The 25,870-nt window shown below is 40.9% G+C and overlaps 1 protein-coding gene across 1 annotated transcript in view; it reads right to left on the bottom strand.

Moving 5' to 3' along the window:
* The window catches only part of ANO4 (anoctamin 4), a 426,239-nt gene that overhangs the window by 73,123 nt on the left and 327,246 nt on the right, over positions 1 to 25,870 (bottom strand). The window contains exons 15-18 of the mRNA XM_044277391.1: positions 15,268 to 15,328; positions 15,067 to 15,149; positions 10,608 to 10,748; positions 6,970 to 7,134 (exon numbers count right to left, since the gene is read on the bottom strand). Of these exons, the coding sequence (XP_044133326.1) occupies positions 6,970 to 7,134; positions 10,608 to 10,748; positions 15,067 to 15,149; positions 15,268 to 15,328 (450 nt within the window). The remainder of the gene's footprint in view (positions 1 to 6,969; positions 7,135 to 10,607; positions 10,749 to 15,066; positions 15,150 to 15,267; positions 15,329 to 25,870) is intronic.

Raw genomic sequence — 25,870 nt, 5'->3', positions numbered from 1 at the left:
CGGATCTGTTCAGATAATACAACCGTCTGCATCCGTTCAAAACTGATCAGTTTGTATTATCTTTAACATAGCCAAGACGGATCCGTCTTGAACACCATTGAAAGTCAAAGGAGGACGGATACGTTTTCTATTGCGCCAGATTGTGTCATACACAACGGATCCGTCCCCATCGACTTACATTGTGTGCCAGAATGGATGCGTTTGGCTCAGTTTCATCAGACAGACACCAAAACGCTGCAAGCAGGGAATGGAGATGGAACGGAGGCAAACTGAGGCAAACTGATGCATTCTGAGTGGATCCTTTTCCATTCAGAATGCATTAGGGCAAAACTGATCCGTTTTGGACCACTTGTGAGATCCCTGAATGGATCTCACAAACGGAAAGCCAAAATGCCAGTGTGAAAGTATATAGATGGCTGTAATTTTTATTCAATATATGTTGTTAGTAATATGTAGTTGCTATACACTCACCTAAAGAATTATTAGGAACACCATACTAATACGTAGTTGGACTCCCTTTTGCCTTCAGAACTGCCTTAATTCTACGTGGCATTGATTCAACAAGGTGCTGATAGCATTCTTTAGAAATGTTGGCCCATATTGATAGGATAGCACCTTGCAGTTGATGGAGATTTGAGGGATGCACATCCGGGGCACGAAGCTCCCGTTCCACCACATCCCAAAGATGCTCTATTGGGTTGAGATCTGGTGACTGTGGGGGCCATTTTAGTACAGTGAACTCATTGTCATGTTCAAGAAACCATTTTTCCAGTCTTCAACAGTCCAATTTTGGTGAGTTTGTGCAAATTGTAGCCTCATTTTCCTATTTGTAGTGGAGATGAGCGGTACCCGGTGGGGTCTTCTGCTGTTGTAGCCCATCCGCCTCAAGGTTGTGCGTGTTGTGGCTTCACAAATGCTTTGCTGCATACCTCGGTTGTAACAAATGGTTATTTCAGTCAACGTTGCTCTTCTATCAGCTTGAATCAGTCGGCCCATTCTCCTCTGACCTCTAGCATCAACAAGGCATTTTCGCCCACAGGACTACCGCATACTGGATGTTTTTCCCTTTTCACACCATTCTTTGTAAACCCTAGAAATGGTTGTGCGTGAAAATCCCAGTAACTGAGCAGATTGTGAAGTACTCAGACCGGCCCATCTGGCACCAACAACCATGCCACGCTCAAAATTGCTTAAATCACCTTTCTTTCCCATTCTGACATTCAGTTTGGAGTTCTGGAGATTGTCTTGACCAGGACCACAACCCTACATGCATTGAAGCAACTGCCATGTGATTGGTTGACTAGATAATCGCATTAATGAGAAATAGAACAGGTTTTCCTAATAATTCTTTAGGTGAGTGTATGTCGATAATATTTATTCAGCTATGTGTCGTTAGTAAGCGGATTCAATCCAGGAAGGACCCATTGGCGATGTAAAGCATCCATACTCGGGAAAGCTGGGTACTTACGCAAAATGGGCTGGTCGTATTTCACAAAATGGACGCTGCAGGCAAAAATAAGGGAGTAGATAGATGGATAGATATTATAAGATAGATGGATAGGGACGTGTCCGGTCATGTCTGTGAAGGTCGCAGAAAGTCAAGCTATTTTTAAAATTTAATTGAGTTGTAGTCAGAATATACCATATTAAGGCTTGTCCGGACTGGCCACCTGTCATTTTGAGTTTGATGAGAACTGTCTCCCTATACTACTAATGTCAATGTCTCAATAACTTGTCATGTGGCCTTGAGCATCAATTACAGCTTGACAACAATGTCAACCTATTGTCTGCTGAGGCATGGCATCCCACTCTTCTTGAAGAGCTGTCCTCAGGTCAGTGAGGTTCTGGGGTACAGAGTTATGAGGCTCTACATGGAGACTCAGCTGATCCCATAGGTTTTCAATGGGATTCAGATCTGGAGAAAGTGCAGGCCACTCCATTTGAGGTTCCCTAGCCTCCAGCAGACATTCACTAATGATGCAACCTTGATGAGCTGGCTCATTGTCGTCCATGAAGATGAAATTAGACCTGTGTTGTTCATGCAGAGGCACAATGACTGTATTAATGATGTTATTCAAATAGTATGGGCTTGTCACTGTACCATTCACAAAGTGTAGGGCAGTTCTGTATTGACTAGACACACCTGCCCACACTGTAACACCACTACCACCAAAGACTCATCTGGTGACAACAGTGGCTGATGCATAGCGGTCTCCTTGACGTCTCCAACATCTTTGGTGGCTATCATTTCTGCTCAGTGTGAATGGACTTTCATCAGTGAACAGCACTGAGGCCTACTTGTCCCTCATCAGTGTAGTTGCTCCCTGGGCCATGCAAGACAATGACGACTACAGGCCAGGTAGCCTTGCAGATTGTCTAGTATGCAGACCACACTGATGTAAATGGTTTATAATGGTCTGACGTGACACTTGGGTGCCACTCACCTCCCTTAAATATGCCTGGAGTTGTGTGGCATTCATCATCCGGTTCCGCAGGGCATTGTTCACAATGAAGCGTTCTTTACCTTTCTGTGACTCTTCCAGTCTCTCTCTCTTTTGCAACCTGCTGATGACACTCTGTGACACTTTAAGCTCAGTGGCCACTTCCGTCTGAGAACATCCTGCTTGAAGCCTCATAATGGTGATGTACTGTTGATTAATTGTTAGGTGTCGTCTTGTTCTCATAATGTCAAAATTTTAACAGCACGATGAGGAGGACTGTTTAAATACCAATTCTACTTGAACCAGGAAATGTATTGGAAGATTCATGGATCAAATAACTGTTGTGAAATTTGCTGTTAAGCTCCTTGTTAGAGAACAGCAAGTTGTGCAAAAAGTATTGAAACATTGAACAGTGTGACACGTGCATTCAAAAGTTTAGAGAAGGTCACATTAATTTCACCTGTAAGGCCTCATGCACATGGCCGTTGTTTTGGTCCGCATCCGAGCCAAGTTTTGGCGGCTCGGATGCGGACCCATTAACTTCAAAGGGGCCGAAAAAGATGAGGACAGCACTCCGTGTGCTGTCCGCATCCATTGCTCCATTCCGTGGACAAGAATAGGCAAATTGCGGATCCACAAAACACAGACACTGGCCATGTGCGCTCCTTATTTTGCAGACCGCACATGGCCGGCACTATAATAGAAATGTCTTTTCTTGTCCGTGGCTGCGGACAAGAATAGGACATGTTCTATTTTTTGCGGGGCCGCGGAACGTAAGTGCAGATGGGTCCGCACCCTTTCTGCAAAATTGCGGAACGCATGCGGACCCATTTTGCGGACGTGTGAATGGACCCTTAGTATGAGGTGTGGAGGGTTTAGAACACCATGTGGAATTAAGAGCAGTTAGTCCCAGTAGAGCCCTGATGTCATATTTGGCACTAGACACACTTGAGTGAACCACCATTCCATTCTGTGATGGCACATTAATTTTTTGCAGCAGCACAACTTTTACTGCACATATAATTTACATGTTGGTGCTCCACAGGAGATCATATCACTCCACATTGCATCAAATTCATAACACAAATTTACAGTCCCATAAAGGTACAGTATTTTTGGAGGTTTCATTCACTAAGAGCCTTATATGCTTGGTGGCTCTTACAGAGAGGCACTGTCTCTTTAACTATATACATTCCATATGTGCAGGTCATAAATATTAGTAGTCCAATGGAATCCTTTTTGCTACAGGGGCAAAAGTAGGCCTTTAGGTCACCAGGTGACCAGCTTGGGGTCTCCACTTATGTAAAGCCATCACACTCTGTCCCCTGGACCATTGTTGGAAGAAGTCACCTTACTCTACTTATACTCTCGGGGTCATGTGTCTTCAGGGACTGACACATGAATAAAAGCATTGGCTCCGCTTCAGTCCAGAGGCACCAAGTCTTTCTGCTTTTATCTCTACAGCTCTTCTCACCTGCCACTTGGGTAGTCTATGCATCACTGCATCATCAATGACATATCTCTAGCTCGTAGTGTAATCCTCTGCAGCTGTTTCTTACAGAACATTTCACCTTCAATGATGCATCTACAGCCTTGTCTTCAGCAGACCCCTGGCTGGAGAATGTGTAGCTCATGGCACTTCTGTGCCACTATCATGAAGGTAGCCCTTTATCATGTGCCTGCTCCCTTATGGTTGAAGCCAGTTGTAGCAGGACTTTTTAGGCTTACCCTTAGCAAGGGAGTGCATGGACAATATTTGAGCTTCAAATGCCACTAAGATGGCTGCCCCAGTCCTTATATACAGAGTCCCTCCTCCACTTGATATTAGCAGTTAAATCAAAGAAGGCTGACATATTCCCCTGCTTGCTTTTTATTATAGAACGGTGTAGTGTCTTTATTTGTTGTACAACATCACCATCTAGTAACCAGATATCATCACTTTAGTTTATTAAAGTTAATTTGATGAAAGAGGCAGGTATCTTCTGTTGACGTACCATATTGGAGCGGCAGAATGGCACTCTTAAGGTGGGCGTGCTCCTCCCCCACCTTGAAGCATTACAGACATGGCAAGACTACACCATTGGTGGTCCCATAGATCACTGTCTGGCAAAAATCATAGACAGAGAGCCCTAGCCAGAGTAGCATTCTCAGCACTTACAGTGCCTTGCAAAAGTATTTACCCCTTGATTGTTTTCGTATTTTGTTAAATTGCAGCCTTAAGTTTAATGTTTTGTTAATCTGAATTTTATGTGATGGATGAGAACACAATAGTCTAAGTTGGTGAAGTGAAATTAGAAAAATAGATAAATAAAACTATTGTTTAGAAATAGAAAACAGAAAATTGGCATGTGCATATGTATTTACCCCTTTTGTAAGGAAGCCCATAAAAAGCTCTGGTGCAACCAATTATCTTCAGAAGTCACATAATTAGTGAAATGATGTCCACCTGTGTGCAATCTAAGTGTCACATGATCTGTCATTAGATATGCACACCTTTTTTGAAAGGTCCCAGATGCTGCAACACCTAAGCAAGAGGCATCACTAACCAAACACTGCCATGAAGACCAAGGAACTCTCCAAACAAGTAAGGGACAATGTTGTTGAGAAGTACAAGTCAGGGTTAGGTTATAAAAAGATATCCAAATCTTTGATGATTCCCAGGAGCACCATCAAATCTATCATAGACAAATGGAAAGAACATGGCACAACAGCAAACCTGCCAAGAGATGGACGTCCACCAAAACTCACAGACCGGTTAAGGAGGGTATTAATCAGAGAATCAGCACAGAGACCTAAGTTAACCCTGGAAGAGCTGCAGAGTTCCACAGCAGAGACTGAAGTATCTGTACATAGGATGACAATAAGCCATATGCTCCATAGAGTTGGGCTTTATGGCAGAGTGACCAGAAGAAAGCCATTACTTTCGGCTAAAAACAAAAAGGCACGTTGTGAGTTTGCGAAAAGGCATGTGGGAGACTCCCAAAATGTATGGAGGAAGGTGCTCTGGTCTGATGAGACTAAAATTTAACTTTTCGGCCACCAAAGAAAACACTATGTCTGGTGCAAACACAACATATCACATCACCCAAAGAACACCATCCCCACAATGAAACATGGTGGTGGCAACATCATGCTGTGGGGATGTTTTTCAGCAGCCGAGACTGGGAAACTGGTCAGACTCAAGGAAAAGATGGATGGTGCTAAATACAGGGATATTCTTGAGCAAAGCCTGTAACACTCTGTGCGTGATTTGAGGCTAGGGCGGGGGTTCACCTTCCAGCAGGACAATGACCCCAAACACACTGCTAAAGCAACACTTGAGTGGTTTAAGGGGAAACAGGTAAATGTGTTGGAATGGCCTAGTCAAAGCCCAGATCTCAATCCAATAGAAAATCTGTGGCCAGACTTAAAGATTGCTGGCACAAGCGCAAATCATCCAACTTGAAGGAGCTAGAGCAGTTTTGTAAGGAGGAATGAGCAGAAATCCCAGTGGTAAGATGTGGCAAGCTCATAGAGACTTATCCAAAGCGACTTGGAGCTGTGATTGCCCAAAAGGTGACTCTACAAAGTATTGACTTTAGGGGGGTGAATAGTTAGGCACATTGACCTTTTCTGTTATTTTGTCCTATTTGTTGTTTGCTTCACAATAAAAAATATATAAAAATAAAAAACATCTTCAAAGTTGTCGGCATGTTCTGTAAATTAAATGATGCAAATCCTCAAACAATCCATGTTAATTCCAGGTTGTGAGGCACCAAAATACGAAAAAAGTCAAGGGGGGTGAATACTTTTGCAAGGCATTGTATATTCTAGGATAGTTTTAATGCTTTAAGTGGACATGTTATCATTATTTCTAAAGGAAACTATAAACTGTAGCTTTAAAGTAATATATTTTTTACCGTAACTGATACCAGAATAGGGAATTATGCATGATAAATTGGCTTCTATGAGCACAGCCGACCTAGAAGGGACATGTGAGTCTGTGTTGGTAAAGTTAGGTAGTGAAAGGAATCAGTGAAGCTGACAAAATGTACTGGACATAGTCTGTGATTTAGGATTGGGTTCAGTAGTGACAGGGCACAATGATATCCTTAAAGGGGTGGTACAGATTTAAACATGGCTGATTTCTTTGAAAAACAGCTTGGCAACTGTCCATGGGCTTTGAGTGGTATTTCAATACAGCTCCGTGGAAGTAAATGCAACAGAGTTGCAATACCAGACATAACCCATAGGCAGGTGTGGGACTGTTTTTGCTAGAAAGTATTTCAATACAGCTCCGTGGAAGTAAATGCAACAGAGTTGCAATACCAGACATAACCCATAGGCAGGTGTGGGACTGTTTTTGCTAGAAAGCAGACATGTTTTTCTAATCTTGCACAACCCCTTCTGTTTGCAGCTCATCAGTTATTATAGAAATCTGCCAAACCAGGCTCAAAAATTTGTAATTTAATTTGTTTCACGGCAAGCTCTTAACATAAACTTAGAAAACCAAAAGACAATTATTGAGTATGTGAACATCTCATCTTACCACATTCAGAAGCATAATGATACAGAAGTTGATGCATACTGCAGTCCCTGTGGTAGCAACCTGAGAATTATTCCTGATTAAGGCCCATTTAAAGGCAGCAAATGTACTGACAGTCACAACACGATATATAACAATGCCGAACACAGCAGCAATTACCACACATATCTAAAGACGGAAAGAAGACAAGCTCGTGTTAGAAACAGAATCATGCTTTCAGTTACTATTATGGTTTTATAATATATTATTATATAATAACACGATTATTATGGTGCTTCTCATGAGACACAGAAGCATTCCTATTATACCCATATGGCTTAAAGGGATTGTCTCATCTCAGACAATGGGGGCATATTGCTAGGATATGCCCCCATTGCCTGATAGGTGCAGGTCCCTCCACTGGGACCCGCGCCTATATCCATAACAGAGCCCAGCAAGTGGTGGAGGCCGCACTGCGCATCACAGCCTTCTTCCATTCAATTCTACGGGGCGGCTGAAAATAGCCAAGTGCTGGCTCGGCTATTTCCGTTGGGCTCATAGAAATGAATGGGAGCGGTGGTCGGTCATGCGTCGTGCGCTCCCATTCACTTCTATGCGATATGCCCCCATTATCTCAGATGAGACAACCCCTTTAACCACCTGTTTTGCCCGAGTCCAACTTGGGCAGTTGGAAAAGTAGCTAACTGGAGTGGGGGAGGGGGGGGGCTGCTTTAGATGCTGCTATCTCCTGAATGGTAGCAGCTAAAAACATGCAACTGATCTTGTTTGAAAACTCACATTCCAGGCTTTCATACCAAAATGACAGCTAAAGTCCAAGCAACAGAGGAGAAATTGAGTCGGAAATAATCGCGAGTAAAACCTGCTTTTACTATTCACTTTACTTTCACTTTCAGCTGCATTCAAAGCATCCCGATTTCTGGCAGTGATATCTTCCCCTGTGCTGCTGTCGTTCTGGTATTGTCTGAAAGCTTTCAAACAAGAACAGTTGCATGTTTCTAGCTGCTACCATTCAGGAGATGGCACCATCTAAAGCAGTTATCTAATTCTCCCACTGCTGGACTGAGGCAAAACAGTAAGGCTACTTTCACATTAGCGTTTTTTGCAGATCCGTCATGAATCTGCAAAAACGCTTCCGTTACAATAATACAACCGCATGCATCCGTAATGAACGGATCCGGTTGTATTATGTCTTCTATAGCCATGACGGATCCGTCTTGAACACTATTAAGAGTCAATGGGGGACGGATCTGTTTTCTATTGTGCCAGATTGTTTTCTATTGTGCCAGATTGTGACTTACATTGTGTGCCAGGACAGATCTATCTTGCTTGCAGCGTTTTTCTGTGCACGATGGGGACGCAACCAAATGGAACGGAATGCATTTTGGTGCAATCCATTTCATTCAGTTCATTTTTGTCCCCATTGACAATGAATGGGGACAAAACGGAAGCGTTTTTTTCCGCTATTGAGATCCTATGACGGGTCTCAATAGCGGAATTGAAAACGCTATTGTGAAAGTAGCCTTAGGTGGTTAAACAGGACCTGTCATCTCTCCTGACAAGTTTGTTTTAGTAACTACTTACATTCCTTTTGTAAGGACCAAGAAAAGTTTTTGTGTATGGAAACGTGCAGGTCGGATCATCAAAGCAGTACATCTGCCAGAATGGTATAGCATGACACTGTGGGGAGGTGAATGAGGGGCCTAAATTACGATTGAAATCAGAAGGGGGATGATTGCTTATGGGTCATGTTCTACTCTTGCTGCTGTTCCTAGATCTGTGACATCACACATTGAATACCAGAATCCAAACAGCACTGCTTATTTTTGTAAGATATCATCTGTGGGTCCACCATGTTGTTTTAGTCAGGCATCTTATATTACTACCTAAAAGTTTAGCAAAGAGTTAATGTGAAGAAACAGTTAGATTATTATTAAATAATTACAATGTACTTTGCTAAGAAAATAGAGGTCCTTAGGGGATTAATAAAAAACTATGTTTTCTTATTAGGACTAGCAAGGTATGAGATCATGGAGTCTTAGTGACATATTTATGTACTGTACTCCATAGGTTCTTTTAGATACTTGGTTATTGGACAAGTATGGAGTCTTAGTAACATATTTATGTACTCCATAGGTTGTTTTAGATACTTGGTTAAATATGGAGTCTTAGTAACATATTTATGTACTCCATAGGTTGTTTTAGATACTTGGTTATCAGACACTTGTCAGCTTCTTTAGTTTATGGCAAACAAACACTTTCAAGGATAATGGAATCAGACGATGGATCAAAGGTTAAAAATACAGTATATTAGATATTATTTCTCATACGTGTTAGAAATTTTTTACCAATTAACTATCATGAAGTATAAGGAGTCATAAGTCTTCCTTATGCATACTGATGTTTAGAGGTTGTCACATAACAAGAACTTTTAACCAGTCAATAATTGAAAAGTGTACAGGAGGAGGAGGTGTTTCTTACATATGGTGATGTTCTAATGTGGTCATAGAAATGAATATTAATGAAGTAATGTGGAAACACATTGATGTTTATGGACTTGAGTACACTGCTGCTTTACACTTCTATCTACCTCATATGCCATAATCTGCCTGATTTTTATATGTTTTCAATGCTATCTTGCTGCTCTTGTCTCTGAATAAACAAAATAATCTTCTCAACAATCTTGACAATGTAAAGAGATGGGATAAGGGAACTAGAATTCGGATTTATCAATGAACGAATTATAGATTATGCCAATATACATATGCATTATGCTAATATACATATTTAACAAATACCTTATTTTAATTTTGCAAATAAAAGGCTGGATACAACAGTGGCAAACTCTGAACTATGAGAAACAATAGACCAGAACTGAAGAATGTACTAAATCATTGCCAGTACACAGAGATATTGTAAAGGTACGGAATTGAAGATAAATATAGATCAGAAAGTTGATAAATCCCAATAACTAAGCTTTAGGCTTGGGCTCCAGTGCAGCTTTGGGTTGCTCTCGCATCATGGCAAAATCTCTGCTTTACCAAGACTCTCACACAGTTTTATTGTTAGGGTTGCATGATGGTCAGAATTCTTCGGATCTTTGTAAGTTGCCTACCACTTATAACTGAACATTTTTAGCACAACTTCCGAGCAACCTAAAGGCACGCAGTAGCTCTAGACTAAGGATCCTCTCACGTGGCACGATGCCAGGCGAATGTCAAGTAAGGGACAAAAATATACTACTCAGTCAACTCTCATTTAAAGGACTTTTCCATTGGCCCATAGAAAATGAAAACTGGGATCAACAACCTTTATTACGATTATTAGTGCCCAATTAACTTTGTGTATTGTCTGCAGCACATACCTCCTAAGATGCTAAACGAAAGATGCAACTGAAAATGAATCCAATAATTGACCCAGTCCTCCAGTGTAAAAGATCCCTTAGTAACATAAAACACACCCTAATAAACTCTTCTAGTCTAGTGTTAGTATAGATTTTGTCCTTCAATCCATACCATTTGACTAAATAAAATTCCCTGAGAAGAGTTTCCAAGGAACAGATTCAAGAAACCTGAAGTACAATCCTATTACAAAGAAAGTATGAATGACGTTTATAGCATTACTTTCATAATAATATAACAAACCATAAAAAATATTCCAGAAGCAGATACTATAAGTCTGCTGCATTTATCGGTAAAGGCTTGGTAAGGCTCCGGCTTTCCTGATATTGGGTTCAGCCGTTCTTTTTTTGAGTATTTGGCTTCAAATTGAGGACGGATTTCTTCCTAAATTAAAAACAATAATTTTAAAATCTTATGACAAATATATTCTGTTATTGGCTAACAATACAGATGCAAAATTCTTACTACAATACAGCTGTGTGAAAGTGATCTAAGACTGAGGCTACACCTAGACTTCTTTGTCACACGACAAATAATCACAATGAAATTGCATCCATAGAGAATACACTGAACTAGATTAAAACTCACTTCAAAATCGTTGCAGCCAAGTGAGTAGCTGCAGCTATTTAATTACTAGAAATTATGCAGTGAGTTCATTGAAAATATATTTTCATGTTACTCTATAGATGAAAAAGTAGCTTGGAAATCCCATCATGTACAGGTTTTAAAAAATCACTGGCTACACACTTGTCTCCAGCAATTTCACGGTGATTTTATTGCTAGTGATTAAGTCTCTCCATGAATACTTGGTCACAGGGATTTGGAAGCAATTTTAAAGCTAGCCAATACATTTCCTATGTACAGCGATTTCAGAGCTATGGCACAGCAAATTTTTTTTGTGTGGCAATAAAGTCTAGGTATAGGCTCATCAATTTAGTTAAAATTAACATCGGTTTCTTAACATGTGGCACAAGATGGCTTACAACACTTCAAATGATCACAAAACAGAAATGTTAATCTACAGGGCTTTTAACTAGGCAAGCATTTGAATTATGCAGCATGCACAGTCTTAATCTCTTCTGCTTTTGCAAAATGTGCATGTTCAAAATACAGATGCACCAATATTACAGATCTAGAGGAGGAGAATTTTAAGGGGTATTCCCATCACAATGATCACTGTTAAATCTCTTAATGATTTGACAGTGATCATTTTTCTAAATACATTTTATTACCCAATTCCCACCCTTTTTGAGAAAATAAGTCCCCTCTTACCTGATTGTTGTCTTTCGTCTCCCCTGGTTACGGCCACCTCTCCTGTTGAATCCCGCCAGGCCGAGCTTGCGCAAAATACTGAAGATTCTCTCCTGGCTGGGCCGCACAATGTCCTGAGCGCGCGCGCCGCCGCGCATGCGCCATGATGACTTATTCCTGGCCAGTATAGTACAGAGCCGCGAACGCGCATGCCAGCTCTGTACTATACAGGCCAGGAATAAGTCACCATGGCTGGGAGAAAAACTTCAGTCTTCTGCGCAAGTGCGGTCTGGCCGGGAGAAGACGTCAATCAAATACCGCCGAATCCAGGAAGTGAACGCTGGACGAAGGTAAGTATGAAAACTGAAGATGGGAATACCCCTTTAAAGGCTATGTACACCTTTGGGGACATTTTTTTGAATTATTGCATTGTAATTATTTTGAGCTAAAATTATTTTTACAATTGGTCTTTATTAAAAATATGGGTTTCTTTTTTCTGTACAGAGTTGACATTCTCTAGTAGCACCATTTGGATTTTCTGTCTTTTCCATCAGACCTGGAACAGATGGACTCCTTATCTCTCACTGCCCTTATACACACTCATTATAGCTGTCACGGTCTCTCCTATGACAGGGGTCAGATCTAAGACACTGGCTGCACGTGATGTGATCTGACACCCTATTTTGTTTCACTTGCTTCTGTGTTGTTGCTGGTTATGACCACAATTCTTTTCTCAGGTGTAGCTTAATTGGTCATTCCAACTCCTCTATTTAGTCTGGTCTCACCCATCATGCTATGCGGTTGATAGCTCCTTTCTGGTTTTGGAAGTGCTGGTGTTTGGTTCTCCACTGAGTTCCCGCTCGTCCGCATACTTCGTAGTTTAGTGTCCTTTCCTATTTTCTAGTTTGTTGTATTCCCCTATCTCTTAGTATTAGGCCTGAGGAAGTCTCCTGTTCCTTCAACGGGAAGGAACATGTGATATTTTGTCCTGACACTATCTCTAGGTCCCTTCAGGGTCAGATAAGGCTCTAGGTTCCAGCGTATGAACATTCCTACCATCGAGGCCTGTTCATACTTATAGTAGTCATGGCTTGGTCTAGGAATTCACTAGGTGGTGACCTTTTCCCTTTCCCTAACTTCTAGGCCTAGTACCTTTTCCCTTCCTTACTGTGTTCAGTGTGGGATTTACTACTCACATCGCACCATGACAATAGCTCAGTTCTTATCTTACTGATAAGAATGTGGCTTAAATAATGACCTCTCAGTAGTGTTTATGACCTATCAGTAGTTTAGATAAGGGTTATTAGTTGACCAGCACAAAGTGAAAGTGAAAGTACCAGTGACACAGTTAGAAAAACAGTTAATCCTTTGTGTCAGAATAGCTCAGTATTTTTAATAAAGGCCATTTGAAAATATGATTTGCTGCCAAAAATGAGTAACATGCAATCATAAACAGAAATTGTCTCCGAAGGTGTACATAGCCTTTAAAGGAAATGTGTCACCAAAAAGTTTATCTGCCTGTTAAAACCAGATAGTAACAAATCTCCTTTTGTCCTAATCTGTTTTTATTTTATGATTACAGATTTATTTATTGTATTTCCCGATGATCATTATGGGGACGGCCATCTTGCCTGAGCTATTCTTAACAGCATTTAGAAAGCATTAAGAAAATTATTTTACGGCAGCCGCATGGGCCATAGACACAATATACAGGAGGGGACCTCATTGACTTCTATGGGAGAGTTTTCTAGGCATACATTGTGACCTGTGCAGAGGTCATTGTACAAGAAAGAATAGCTAATCTCTGACAATCACCTATTCTGAATGGTGGATTCTGTCTTATCCATGCAAAGAGGTGATATCATTACAGGCAGGATTAGAATGAATTAACTGCAGTAAAGTGATCTGTACAGACCAAGATGTGGCGCCAATTATTAGACATAGTGGCCAGTGTGAAAATTTGGGGATTTTATGGTTTTTATTAAAATATACGGAATATATGGAAAATAAAAAAAACAGCAGTTCATTTTCTGATGACAAATTCCATTTAAAAGGGATTATCCCACAAATGAAAAACATAAAATATCTGGATAATGCATACCATTAGTTGAACAAAAAAAGATGATCTCCAGTAGGCGGGCAGCAGTTAATCAAATGTAACAATCAAGCACCTGCATCTCCCAGGAGAGCATTGTTATCAGTGCTTGCTAACCCCCTTCTCTGTGTTCCTCCCATCCACATACTTGCCAACAGTCCCGATTTTGCCAGGACAATCCTGAGACTCTGGCAATGAAAAGTTGGGGGTTATTCAAGGCCCACCCAAAGTGGTTGTTTTGTGGGTGATTTGGGACATTTTTGGGGCCTTCCAAACGATGTCCCGATTTTTACTTTTTAAATGTTGGTAAGATTACATAGGAAATAGTCCCATACACACAGCCCCAGTGATTCCATTAATAAATAGCACTATGGCAAAGGATAAATAGTTGGGGGCACTACCAGAGAGGAAAATGTAATGCATATAAAATACCTAAGGATATTTTTATTTACATGTATATTGCAATAATACTTTAATTGAAATGCCATATCCATTGCAGTGTTATACTTTCTAATGGGTTAATCCCTTTAATTTAGACAATTTCCTCCCATATTTCACATAAAGACACGTTTTTAGCTTTAGCAAAGGTAAATATTTCTGCAAATATAGATTAATACATTAAACTATATCTCACATTTTAAGGATATAGCACCAGAGCCTACTCTATATTATTGTGTTTACCTACACTACACTATTAAAGGGAATCTGTCAGCTTCAAAACATCCCCCAAACTAGTAAGCAGTGTAAGTGACGCCGAGTTTGGTTATGTAATTTTTATCTTCATACTCACGTACTGGCAGCGTGCTCCCTCAAACCAGCAGTAAAATCCATGAGAGGACTCCCTTGCTCACGCACATAATGGAGAGGACTCAAAGTGGAGTCCTGTCAATGCATTTTACTGCTGGTTTGTGGGAGCACAACATCTGAATGCAAGTGAGTATGAAGATAACAATCAGACTTAGTGTCACTTACATCATACCCCGCTTACTGTAGTTTGGAGGGTGTTTTGGAGATGAAATAACATAACAAAAACAAAGACAGGTGCACTATGCAGTCTTACTAGTCTTTGTTTTTGTTATGTTATTTTGACTGCTTATCACATCAACACAATTGCTATCCTGTGTAGGATGTCCATTGTGGTACTTGTGGTCCGCTGCAGGCATCCTCCATTGTATGCATTTTTGCTGGGGATTGCCATTAGCAACGGGCCACAAGTGCAGGATCTGCCCCCCCCAATATAGATGCACCACTGCATATGGGGTTGAGCACTTCCTGATTTTTAATACCATGCCAATTTGTAGTTTGTGTTTTGGAGATGGCAGATTTTTTTTTAAATAGGTGCATTCTTCATGTTACCTCCTCTTCTTCCCAGTCTATTAAATCCCAGTCGTAGGCAATCACAGCTCGTCTTCGTTTCCAAAACTCCAGAAAAACAGTAGCTAAAAATATTGGAAATATTGTTTTATTTGTAACTTGATCTTTACAGCTACATTTTCAAACATATTACTTATGAAGAAGTTAGGAATGTCTAGTTAGAGGATTCCATAATTCACTTACCCCAAACTGCCATGAAAACGGCAAAAAACACAGTTGCTCCATTGTCAAAGAGATGGGTAACCTAAACAGGCAAGTATCAAATAAAATAGTGACAAATTAGTGACAAATATATTTTCCAATAGTAAGCATACTGTATGTCTGTAAATTCTGCCATACTGAAGCATTACAGAATCATAATCGTTCTGCTGCTTCAAAAGAAAATGAATGCAGTTGTTTATAAAATATGTAAGTCTAACAGTTTTGCTGGCATTAGACACGTAAGGTAAATGTACACACGAAAAGTTGCAGCAGGACCTGGTCACATTCGATGCAGAGAAGGCCTTTGATAACTTGCAATGGAGATGGATGAACCAGGTCTTATATGTTATGGGTTTCACCTGCAACTTCCAAACATATCCACAGATATTCTACAGATATCCCCATTTAAGGGTACATAGGCCGGTCTTCCTTTCTGCTCTTTTTCTCTTAATACAAAGTACTAAACAAGGGTGCCTGCTCTCCCCCTCTAAAACATTGGATTCTAATTTATTTATTGGGGCTACAAATTAGCCAACACTGTAGCTGGCCAGCTAAAGCCTGTCCTAGGTTGCTAATATAGCTTGTGTTTTTATACATGTAGACCTGCCAAAAACTTAATACAGTTCCTATGTTTGTGAATTCCTGCAAGCATGCAGCAATGCCATCCCACATGTTCAAGGTCTAGAAGTACTGAACGACTATCTAGAAAACCACAGGATGCTAACTAAGCTACCTAAAAAAGTGGCTTCTAGATGGAATCGCTATGTGACTAAACAGTTAGTTCTAGGTAAGAACTTCTCAAGTTTTAAAAAGTTCTCTGAGTTCGCCAATAGGGAAGCACCGATAGCATGTAATCCAGTAACATCATCTTATGTCTTAAAATCCTTAGAAGCAAGGCCTGCAAGAGAGATAAGACGTGCAAGAGCAACTAGTTTTGCAACCAATGCAGCAAAGGCAAGATACCTACGAGAGCAAGTTCAAAGTCACTACTGGGTTCAGTAGAGAGACAGAACTGAAAAATCTTCAGACTACCTTCAAGTGTATGTTCTGTGGAGAGAACCACTCCATACAAAAGTGCCAACAATTGAAGGAGAAGCCCCCAGATGAAAAGAAAAGGTTTGTACTTGAGAACGAACTGTGTTTCGGTTGTCTAAGAAAAGGCCATGTTACTAAGGAATGTAAGAAAAAGGCCACATGCAGCGTTTGCAAAGGACGCCATCCTACACCACTACATGAAGAACGTCCAAAGAAAGATAAATCCTCAATACCTAAAGATACTGAGGAAGGAAAGAAAGTATCGGTATTCTCTTGCAGAGTGAGGGAAGGAGAAAGCAATGGCACATCAATGGTTTTACCAGTGTGCATTTCAAATCCTAAAAGGAGTAACAAGAAGGTATACGCCTATCTGCTACTGGAAGCCCAGACTGACGTCACCTTCATTGATCAAGAAATCTGCAAGAAATTACAAGTGGCTACAGAACCAGTGAAGCTCAAACTCACCACAATGACAGGGAGAGACACATTAGTGAACAGTCAAATGGTGAAAAGACTGAGAGTTAGAGGACTTCATTCAAACTTCATATTAGATCTACCTCCAGCTTATACAAAAGACGATATACCTCTAGATCGAGATCACATACCTACCTGTGAAACAGCCAATAAATGGGAGCACCTATCTGTCATATCTCATGAAATGTCCCCACAAAAGGAGTTTGGTGTTGGACTGTTGATAGGTTACGATTGTCATGAAGCCTTGGTACCATGAAAGGTAATCATAGGACAAAAGGGTAAACCCTACACTGTTCAAACTGATCTAGGATGGGGTGGTGTTGGAGGAAAACAGCAGATCGCAAACTCAAGACAGGTGACAGGATTGTGTCATCGAATATCTGTCCAAGAGTTACCAACTGTAAGTCCAGCAAAAGTAATCAAGGTCCTTAAATCTGACTTTGCAGATATAAGTTCTAAAGAGTGTATCCCAAGAAGACTAGTTTGTACTAACTCTAGAAGAAAGTATTCAGCAGAAACAACAAGGTCATCTTGAAATGCCCTTACCTTTCAGAGAACGACCTCATCTGCCAAATAACAGAAATCTTGCCCTAGCAATGTTTGCCCTAGCAATGTTTGAAAAAAGGATGGGAAGAGATCCCAAACTCAAGAATGATTATTTGAAATTCATGAAAGGCATCCTCAAAGAAGGACATGCAGAGAAAGTTAATAACCAAGGTGTTTACCAAGATTAGAGTAGTATTTGATTGCTCAGCACAATGGTGTTGCATTGAATGATCATATGCTAAAAGGACCAGATCTTACAAACACTCTGCCTAGAGTACTCTGTAGATTCAGAAAGTATCCAATAGCTGTCATGTGTGACGTTGAAAAGATGTTCCACCAGTTTCATGTGAAGAATGAAGATAGAGTTTTCCTGAGGTTTCTATGGTGGGAGGACGGAGATACAGATTCAGAGCCAGCAGAATACAAAATGAAAGTACACTTGTTAGGCGCAGCATCATCTCCAGGTTGTGACAATTATGGTATGAAGTACCTGGCCAATGAGAATGAAAAGGACTGCCCATCAGCAGCAAATTTTCTGAAGAAAAACTTTTTTGTAGATGATAGTCTTATAAGTCTAGAGTCCACAGAATCTGCAATCAAACTAGTGAAAGAAAGCCAAGATTTATGTGCAAGCGGAAACCTGCGCCTTCACAAATTCATTTCAAACAACAGAGAGGTACTGGAATCCATTAGTGACCCTAAACGTGTATCAACAATGAAGAATGTAGATCTCAATTATGATTATCTTACAGTTCAGAACGCACTTGGATTGGGATAGAATGCAGAGAATGACAAGTTCTTCTTTGAAGTATCTATTGAAGAGGAAATTGCAACTAGACGTACCATTCTTTCCACAGTGGCTTCTATATTTGATCTTTTGGGATCCTTGGCCCCAGTAATCCTCAGAGAAAAATAAATACTACAAGAATTATGCAGCTAGAAGTTGGAATGGGATGAGCCCATGCCTGAAAATTTGAGGACAAGGTGGCAGAGTTGGATAAGAGACCTGCAAAACTTGAGAGAGGCTCGGATACCCAGATGTTTTCTAACTCATGATTTCGGAAAGTACAAGAAAATAGAACTTCATCACTTTATCATATGCCAGTAGTTATGGTTATGGTCAGTGCTCCTACATCAAAGTGATAGGAGAAGAAAAGATACACTGTTCCCTGGTTATGGGAAAGACAAATCAGAACTGTAAGAAATGTGTTAAGTTCAGTGTTGAAAAAGAACGCCGGAAGAATGGATGATGCTTCACTTAGGACCCTGTTCTATGAAGTAATGTCTATTGTTAACATGTGTCACGGCGGGGAGTGGGGGAAATCCCCCACCGTGCAGTATCAAAGGGTAAAGGGGGATCAGCCTGGCCAAAAGGAGTAATAAGGGAGCAGGTCACCTTCTACCGCGTCCCTAATACTCTCCCTGACTCCTCACTGTATGCGCAGACCCCGATGGTCGGACGACTCATACTCAGGATTCCTAGAAACCCTAAGTCGCCCTGGTAATCCCTCACTTAGGAGCAGGGGAGAGACAACCTGTTCATCCCAGTCATGGAGGAACAGGAGTCTCTATCTGAGGCCAGGATGCAAGGAGAGGGGAACACATACAGCTATAGAGATGGCAGGTAAGCGAGACCTATAACAAACTTACCTGCTACAGACACACTGACTGGAACCCGTGCACTAGTGCTGCTGTCCACACTAACATAAGGACACAGCACATACCACAAACCACACAGGGACCCAGGACACCCATAGCTACAATAAACATAAGACAGGTGAATGTCTAGCCAAACATGCTGGACACCAAACACAGCCAGACATTTGCCGGACACCAAACTAAACATACCAACACTCTGACTATAACCCACTCCATACAAATAAGAACAGGAAGGGAAGGAGACACAGTGATAATGGAAATACCAGATAAGGAGCTTAACTCCAGCACACACCAAGGCTGGAGTACAACTGCCTCCTGACCTAAAGCCACAGGTATAAGAAGCACACGTGACCACACCCTGCAAGGTAGTTAACCCTTACATCACCAGACAGGGGAAAGAAGCCACTTAAAGGGGAAGTGCACACACCAGCCAACTAAGCCACACGTTACCACCAGCAACAGCATGCGTGGCAACCATGTCACGGCAATCACCCAGAAGGCTGAGACACTGCCACCGCATGCTCTAACAGCAACACATTGCCGCGGGCAACAGTGTCACAGCGTACAACAAAGGCCGTGACAACATGTCGTCCACTTACAGTTGATAATATCAACGATCCAACAAGTTTAGACCCTTTAAATACCAACCATCTACTTCACCTTAAGTCTGATTACATACAGCCACCACCTGGCAAGTTCACCAAAGAGGATTTATATGCTAAAAGGAGATGGCGAAGAGTTCAATATCTATTAGAACAGTTTTGGAAATTATGGAGGAAAGAGTACTTAGCCAATCTTATGCTAAGAAGTAAATGGCAAACACCTAGAAGAAAAGTCCAAGTTGGTCTCATAGTGTTAGTAAAAGAAGATTCACCTAGAAGTCAATGGAAATTGGGCAAAGTTCTAGATGTTTAAAAGGATGAAGACTAACTAGTAAGAAGAGTGTTGTTACAAATATGAGACTCAAAACTTGACAAAAAAGGAAAACTTCTCACTACTCCACTCAAGTTGGAACGTCCTATACAGAAGTTAATTGTTCTACTTGAGAGTGATAAAAGACACTTGAAAGTTGATAACCTGATGGAAAATTCATAAAATTCATGTTTAAGTTCTACCACTAAGAACATAGAATTATAGGTGATTTTGGTGGGAGTGTAGCTGGCCAGCTAAAACCTGTCCTAGGTTGCTAATATAGTTTGCGTGTTTATACAGCTAGACCTGCCAATAACCTTAATACAGTTCCTATGTTTGTGTGTTAAAGACAAGGGGAGAGTTATTTACAGTGACTTTATGTTTAGATGTAATGTAACAGTTATATATTGTGTTCACAGAAGCAGAAAAGATAATATGCCTTTAAGATTCATTATATAATGTACGGTAAGCTCAATGACACAGCAGAAACAACAGAAAGCAGAGAGTTAAACTGTTGTTGCTGGGCAGGAGTCTTGACCAATCCTAGCCAGCCTCACACACAGCTTGAAATCATTATTCACCAGAGAAAGGAGCTGAACAGACACACACTCCACTAAGAGCTGTGTTTTATGGAAGTAGATAGGCCAAAATAGGTATTTAAAACTGTTATATAATGTTCCTACTGTTAATATAGTGATTAGAACTGTATACTGAACCAGTTATATGTGTGTTTACTTACAGTTCCACCAAATTCGATTGCAAACTACAAAGTTTACAATTGCAAATTCAAATTCCATATTGCAATCCAAATTGCATACCACCATACCAGATCATACTCAACCAATCTGCAAATAGTTACTGCTAACTGCGACCAAATTCAGTAAGTAGAACTATTAGTTAGACCTCAGATATACCTCTCAGAGAGGTCATAAAGTGCTTAAATAACTTAAAGTGAGAGTACAGATACTCAAGAGAGAAATATATCCACCATTTTATGTTGAATGACAAGATTGAACAGTTGAACCACCATCTTATGCATACCACCATCTTGTGATATCTTTTCAACATGTATTATGTACATAAACTATCTGCTGCAGAGGCGGCAGTGTTATATAAGAAGAAAAGTTGAAGTTAATAAAGAAGTTATTTCAAGCATTTGGTGTGCTTTTTAAACCTACTGCTTTCATAGAACGGCGCCAGAGAAATTACAGAGCAACAAACAGTCTGGTTAGATTAAAAGTCAGAGATATAAAAATTCTTCTAATGCCACAGTGCAAAAGGCCCTTCATAGTGCTGTGCCTGCCACAAACACCAGCTTAGGGCAGTCCTTTCTGTGGACATCATAATTTTTATGAAAGACCCTGTCTCTGACTTCCACTACGTGTTGTCATGTATAAATTATTTTGGTTGTTTTTCCAGTTTTTGTTTGAGTATATCTAAATGTGAGATCTAATTCCTGGAAACCAGTGGCCCAGAAAAATCTAGGGAATGATAATGGCATCACAATAGCCATTCAATGTATTAAATATCTGGGGATCAAGGTAGATGGGACCTCTGATCCCATCTGTAAGCTGATTTACTCTTTTATTTCCAAAATACTTTGCGAGCTACGTGATTGGAAGAATCTCCCGCTGTCACTTCTAGTAAAAATCATCTCCTCAAGATTATGAGCATGACAAAACTGCTCTATCCCATACATATTGCCCCTTATTGATTTGACAGTGACATATTAATCCTCAACAGGGCTTTTCTCACAGTTCTTGTGGAGGGAAAGAATTCCTCGTATTCAACTCCATAAATTAATGGCAACTAGGGAGCTGAGAGGGAAAAAAATTCCAAACATACAAAGTTTCAATCTGGCTTGCTTAGCCAGGAATATTGTGGACTGGGTGAAGGGCTTTAGCTTCTATGACTATGTATTGGAATTGGGTTTCTGCCACCCATGGATAATTGGTAACCTTCTTCATGCTCCTTTGGGGGTCATACCATTTGAAATTGGAAACACAGCTTTCCTTAAGGATACTATCGCAGCCTGGAAGGCCATTTGCAGGAGATTTGGACTTTCATTGAGATTATCAAAATATCTCCCTCTCTGGTACTTCCCGGGCTTTGCTCCCAGGAAAAAAGCACACTATTCAGGGAGTGGAAATCAAAGAACATTTTAATGGCTTTTCACCTGAGACTAAAAAAGCACTGGTTATTCAGAGAGGCAGGTGCAGACTGTGAAAGTGGCCCTGGAAAAAAACCTAAAAGTGGCCCCATGTCATTGGCGGGTCTCATGCTTGAGTTTTACCTCCCTTAATAATACTCTGATGTTTTATTGCGGATCTCGTATTTTCATTTATTCCAAATCTAGACTCATCATTTAAGGAGGGCAGATACAGGTGATAAAATACTTGAAGGATGGTGTGACGTAAGAAGTATGATCTTAAATGAAACTTGGAGGGATACCAATTTTATAACTATGCATAGAGCTATATTTGGCACCCAGATTTCTTAGTCAGTAGTTAATCAAATCATAACTATGTTATGGAGCCTGACCAACCCTTTGAAGCTCCATGCTACTTCTCATTGTCTATTGAGGAGAAGGGAAGGGGTGCAGATAATGTTAAAAGAGGAAATCTACCCCTTCTTTTTCATTCTGTTTACTAGCAAAAAGTTGTTTCCTACAACAATGGTTATATAACAAGGTTCCCACAATACATTCAGTGGCAGACCAATGAAAAAGACGTTTTCATATTGAGAGATTGGAAACTGAATGACTTCTCATTTCTTTAGAAAGCAGAGGATATTTGTCCTATTATACTGTTCGGACTAAGAAATAACTCAATTGATGGCTTCCTTCACGTTAACCGAGTGGTATTTACTAGAATTAGGAGGGAGATTAAGGAAAGATGGTTCTGCATAAGCCAGAACTGTGATCCAGCAGTTTAGTTGGGAATAATAAGATCCATTTTGACTGTCATGGCCGGTGGGTCTCCTCCCTCCTCGAAGATCCTTTCCCTACCTTATTAATTTTCACCATATTTCCACCATAAACGCTTTGTGGGGGCACAACGGAGGTATAACTACTGTGTAGGAGCATAACTACTGTGAAAGGAAACTAATGGGGCATTGTACTGTGTAGGCACACAAAGGGGGCATAACTACTTTGTCGGGCATTAAGGGGGCATAATTACTGTGTGCAGGCACTAAAGGGGCATAATTACTGTGTAGGGACACTAATGGCATTTTACTGTTTGGGGGCAGTAAGGGAACATGGTTAGTATGTGAGGCACTAAGGGGACATAACTATTTGGGGGCATAAAGGGGGCATAACTACTGTGTGGTGGCACAAAGGAGGCATTATTATTGTGTGGGGGCAAAAAGAAGGCATAACTACAGTGTGTGGACAAAGGAGGCCTAACTACTGTGTGGGGGACTAAGGGGGCATAACTACTGTGGTGGGGGCACTAAGGGGGAATAATTACTGCATGCAGGCATGAAGGGGGCATAACTACTGTGTGGGGGCACTAATGTCATTTTAGTGTGTGGAGGAACTAAGGGATCAGTCTACTGTATTTGGGCACTAAAAGGACATAACTAGTGTGAAAACGGCACTAAGAGAGCATGCTTACTGTGTTGGAGCACTAAATGGGGCATAACTACTGTGAAAGGGGAACTAAGAGGGCTGTATGGTGAACCTGGGCAGTATTGAATACCCGCAGGAGAGGGTGGAGTGTGGGGAAAAGTCCCATGGGAGAAGCCCCTGTTTAAGAATTTGCAATGAGCAGGGCCATATCTGCCATGAGGCGAGATGAGTATTATATATACTACCACTACAGGGGGACTACAGGGGAGAGGGGAGGAGCATTATATATACTTACTACATTATACTACAGGGGACTATGGGGGATGTGGTGAGAGCATTATATCTGCTACCACTACAGGGGAGACAGCATTATATATACTACCACTACAGGGCGGCATTATACTACAGGGTATGAGAGGATTATACATGCTACTGCTACAGGGGGAATAATATTACGAGGCTAGAACATTATATATGCCACCACTACAGGGGTTGGGGGTGAGAGCATTATATGTACTGACACTACAGGGGACATTATAATACAAGGAGCACTACAGGGTTCATTATATCTATAGGGGGCACTGAAGCGGAGCATTCAATACAATGGACATTATAAATATTTTGAGATACTACAGGAGGCATTATAAAATGTGTCTACTATAGGGGGCATTATAACTACTGTGGACACTTGTTACTACTGTGGGCTCTATAAGGGTGCCTTATATCTCAGCCTTTTTACTGCTGGGGACACTATAGGGGGACCTATTTCTACCAGAGGCCCTATGTGGCATTATTAATACTCAGGGTACTGTGGGGGCATTATTATTATTTGGCACAATATGGAGGCCATTACTACTAATGGGGACAATCTTGAGGAGCATTCTTGCTATTGAGGGTACTGTGGGGGGCATAATTACTATTGAGGGCAGTCTGGGAGCTCTATTACAATGGGGAGACAATCTGCATTTCATTGTTATTTCTGCAGTGTAGTATTTGTGGGCATTGAGTGCGTAGTATCAGGTAGCAGCAGGGTAACAATGATGGGGCACCAGGAGGGGAGGGATGAAGAAATTAAAATGTCTGCTTGTCTAACTCTGCAGAAATGAGACACAGCTGAAAGAAGTTGTCAAAGAAGTCTGGTCCAAATGGAGAAATATGAGGTAAGAGAACATCTACATCATAGGAGACATCACTGGATGCAATAGATATTTGGTGATTTTTAACCATGTGTGTTTCAAAGCATCGTATGTAATGTCGATTCACACATGTCTTTAACAGTAGGGTTGGGGAGGGGGGATTTGGCACAGGTAGGGGGGACATTTCAATTTTCCCCTTAGGCAGAAGAAAGGATAGGTGCACCCCTAGCTATAGGACCCAGGCGTTTCTAGTTACGCCTCTGCTACATGGACTGTACTTCTCTCTACTTGTATGTGTACTGTATTACTATCTACCAGATCCCCATGTATTGTACTTCTCTCTATCTGTTTGTGTACTGTACTACTATCTACCAGATCCCCATGTATTGTACTTCTCTCCACCAGTTCTACTTATGCCGTCCTTCTCTCTATCTGTATGTGTACTGTACTACTATCTCCCAGATCTTCATGTATTGTACTTCTCTCCACCAGTTCTACTTATGCCGTCCTTCTCTCTATCTGTATGTGTACTGTACTACTATCTACCAGATCCCCATGTATTGTACTTCTCTCCACCAGTTCTACATATGCTGTACTTCTCTCTATCTGTTTGTGTACTGTACTACTATCTACCAGATCCCCATGTATTGTACTTCTCTCCACCAGTTCTACATATGCTGTCCTTCTCTCTATCTGTATGTGTACTGTACTACTATCTCCCAGATCTTCATGTATTGTACTTCTCTCCACCAGTTCTACTTATGCTGTCCTTCTCTCTATCTGTATGTGTACTGTACTACTATCTCCCAGATCTTCATGTATTGTACTTCTCTCCACCAGTTCTACTTATGCTGTCCTTCTCTCTATCTGTATGTGCACTGTACTACTATCTCCCAGATCTTCATGTATTGTACTTCTCTCCACCAGTTCTACTTATGCTGTCCTTCTCTCTATCTGTATGTGTACTGTACTACTATCTACCAGATCTTCATGTATTATGCTTCTCTCCACCAGTTCTACTTATGCTGTCCTTCTCTCTATCTGTATGTGCACTGTACTACTATCTCCCAGATCTTCATGTATTGTACTTCTCTCCACCAGTTCTACTTATGCTGTCCTTCTCTCTATCTGTATGTGCACTGTACTACTATCTCCCAGATCTTCATGTATTGTACTTCTCTCCACCAGTTCTACTTATGCTGTCCTTCTCTCTATCTGTATGTGTACTGTACTACTATCTACCAGATCTTCA

The sequence above is a fragment of the Bufo gargarizans genome, chromosome 2 (genome assembly GCF_014858855.1).
Source record: "Bufo gargarizans isolate SCDJY-AF-19 chromosome 2, ASM1485885v1, whole genome shotgun sequence".
Taxonomy (NCBI): domain Eukaryota; kingdom Metazoa; phylum Chordata; class Amphibia; order Anura; family Bufonidae; genus Bufo; species Bufo gargarizans.
Note: the sequence above shows the minus strand (reverse complement) of the source record. Positions and strands in the feature narration are given on the sequence as shown.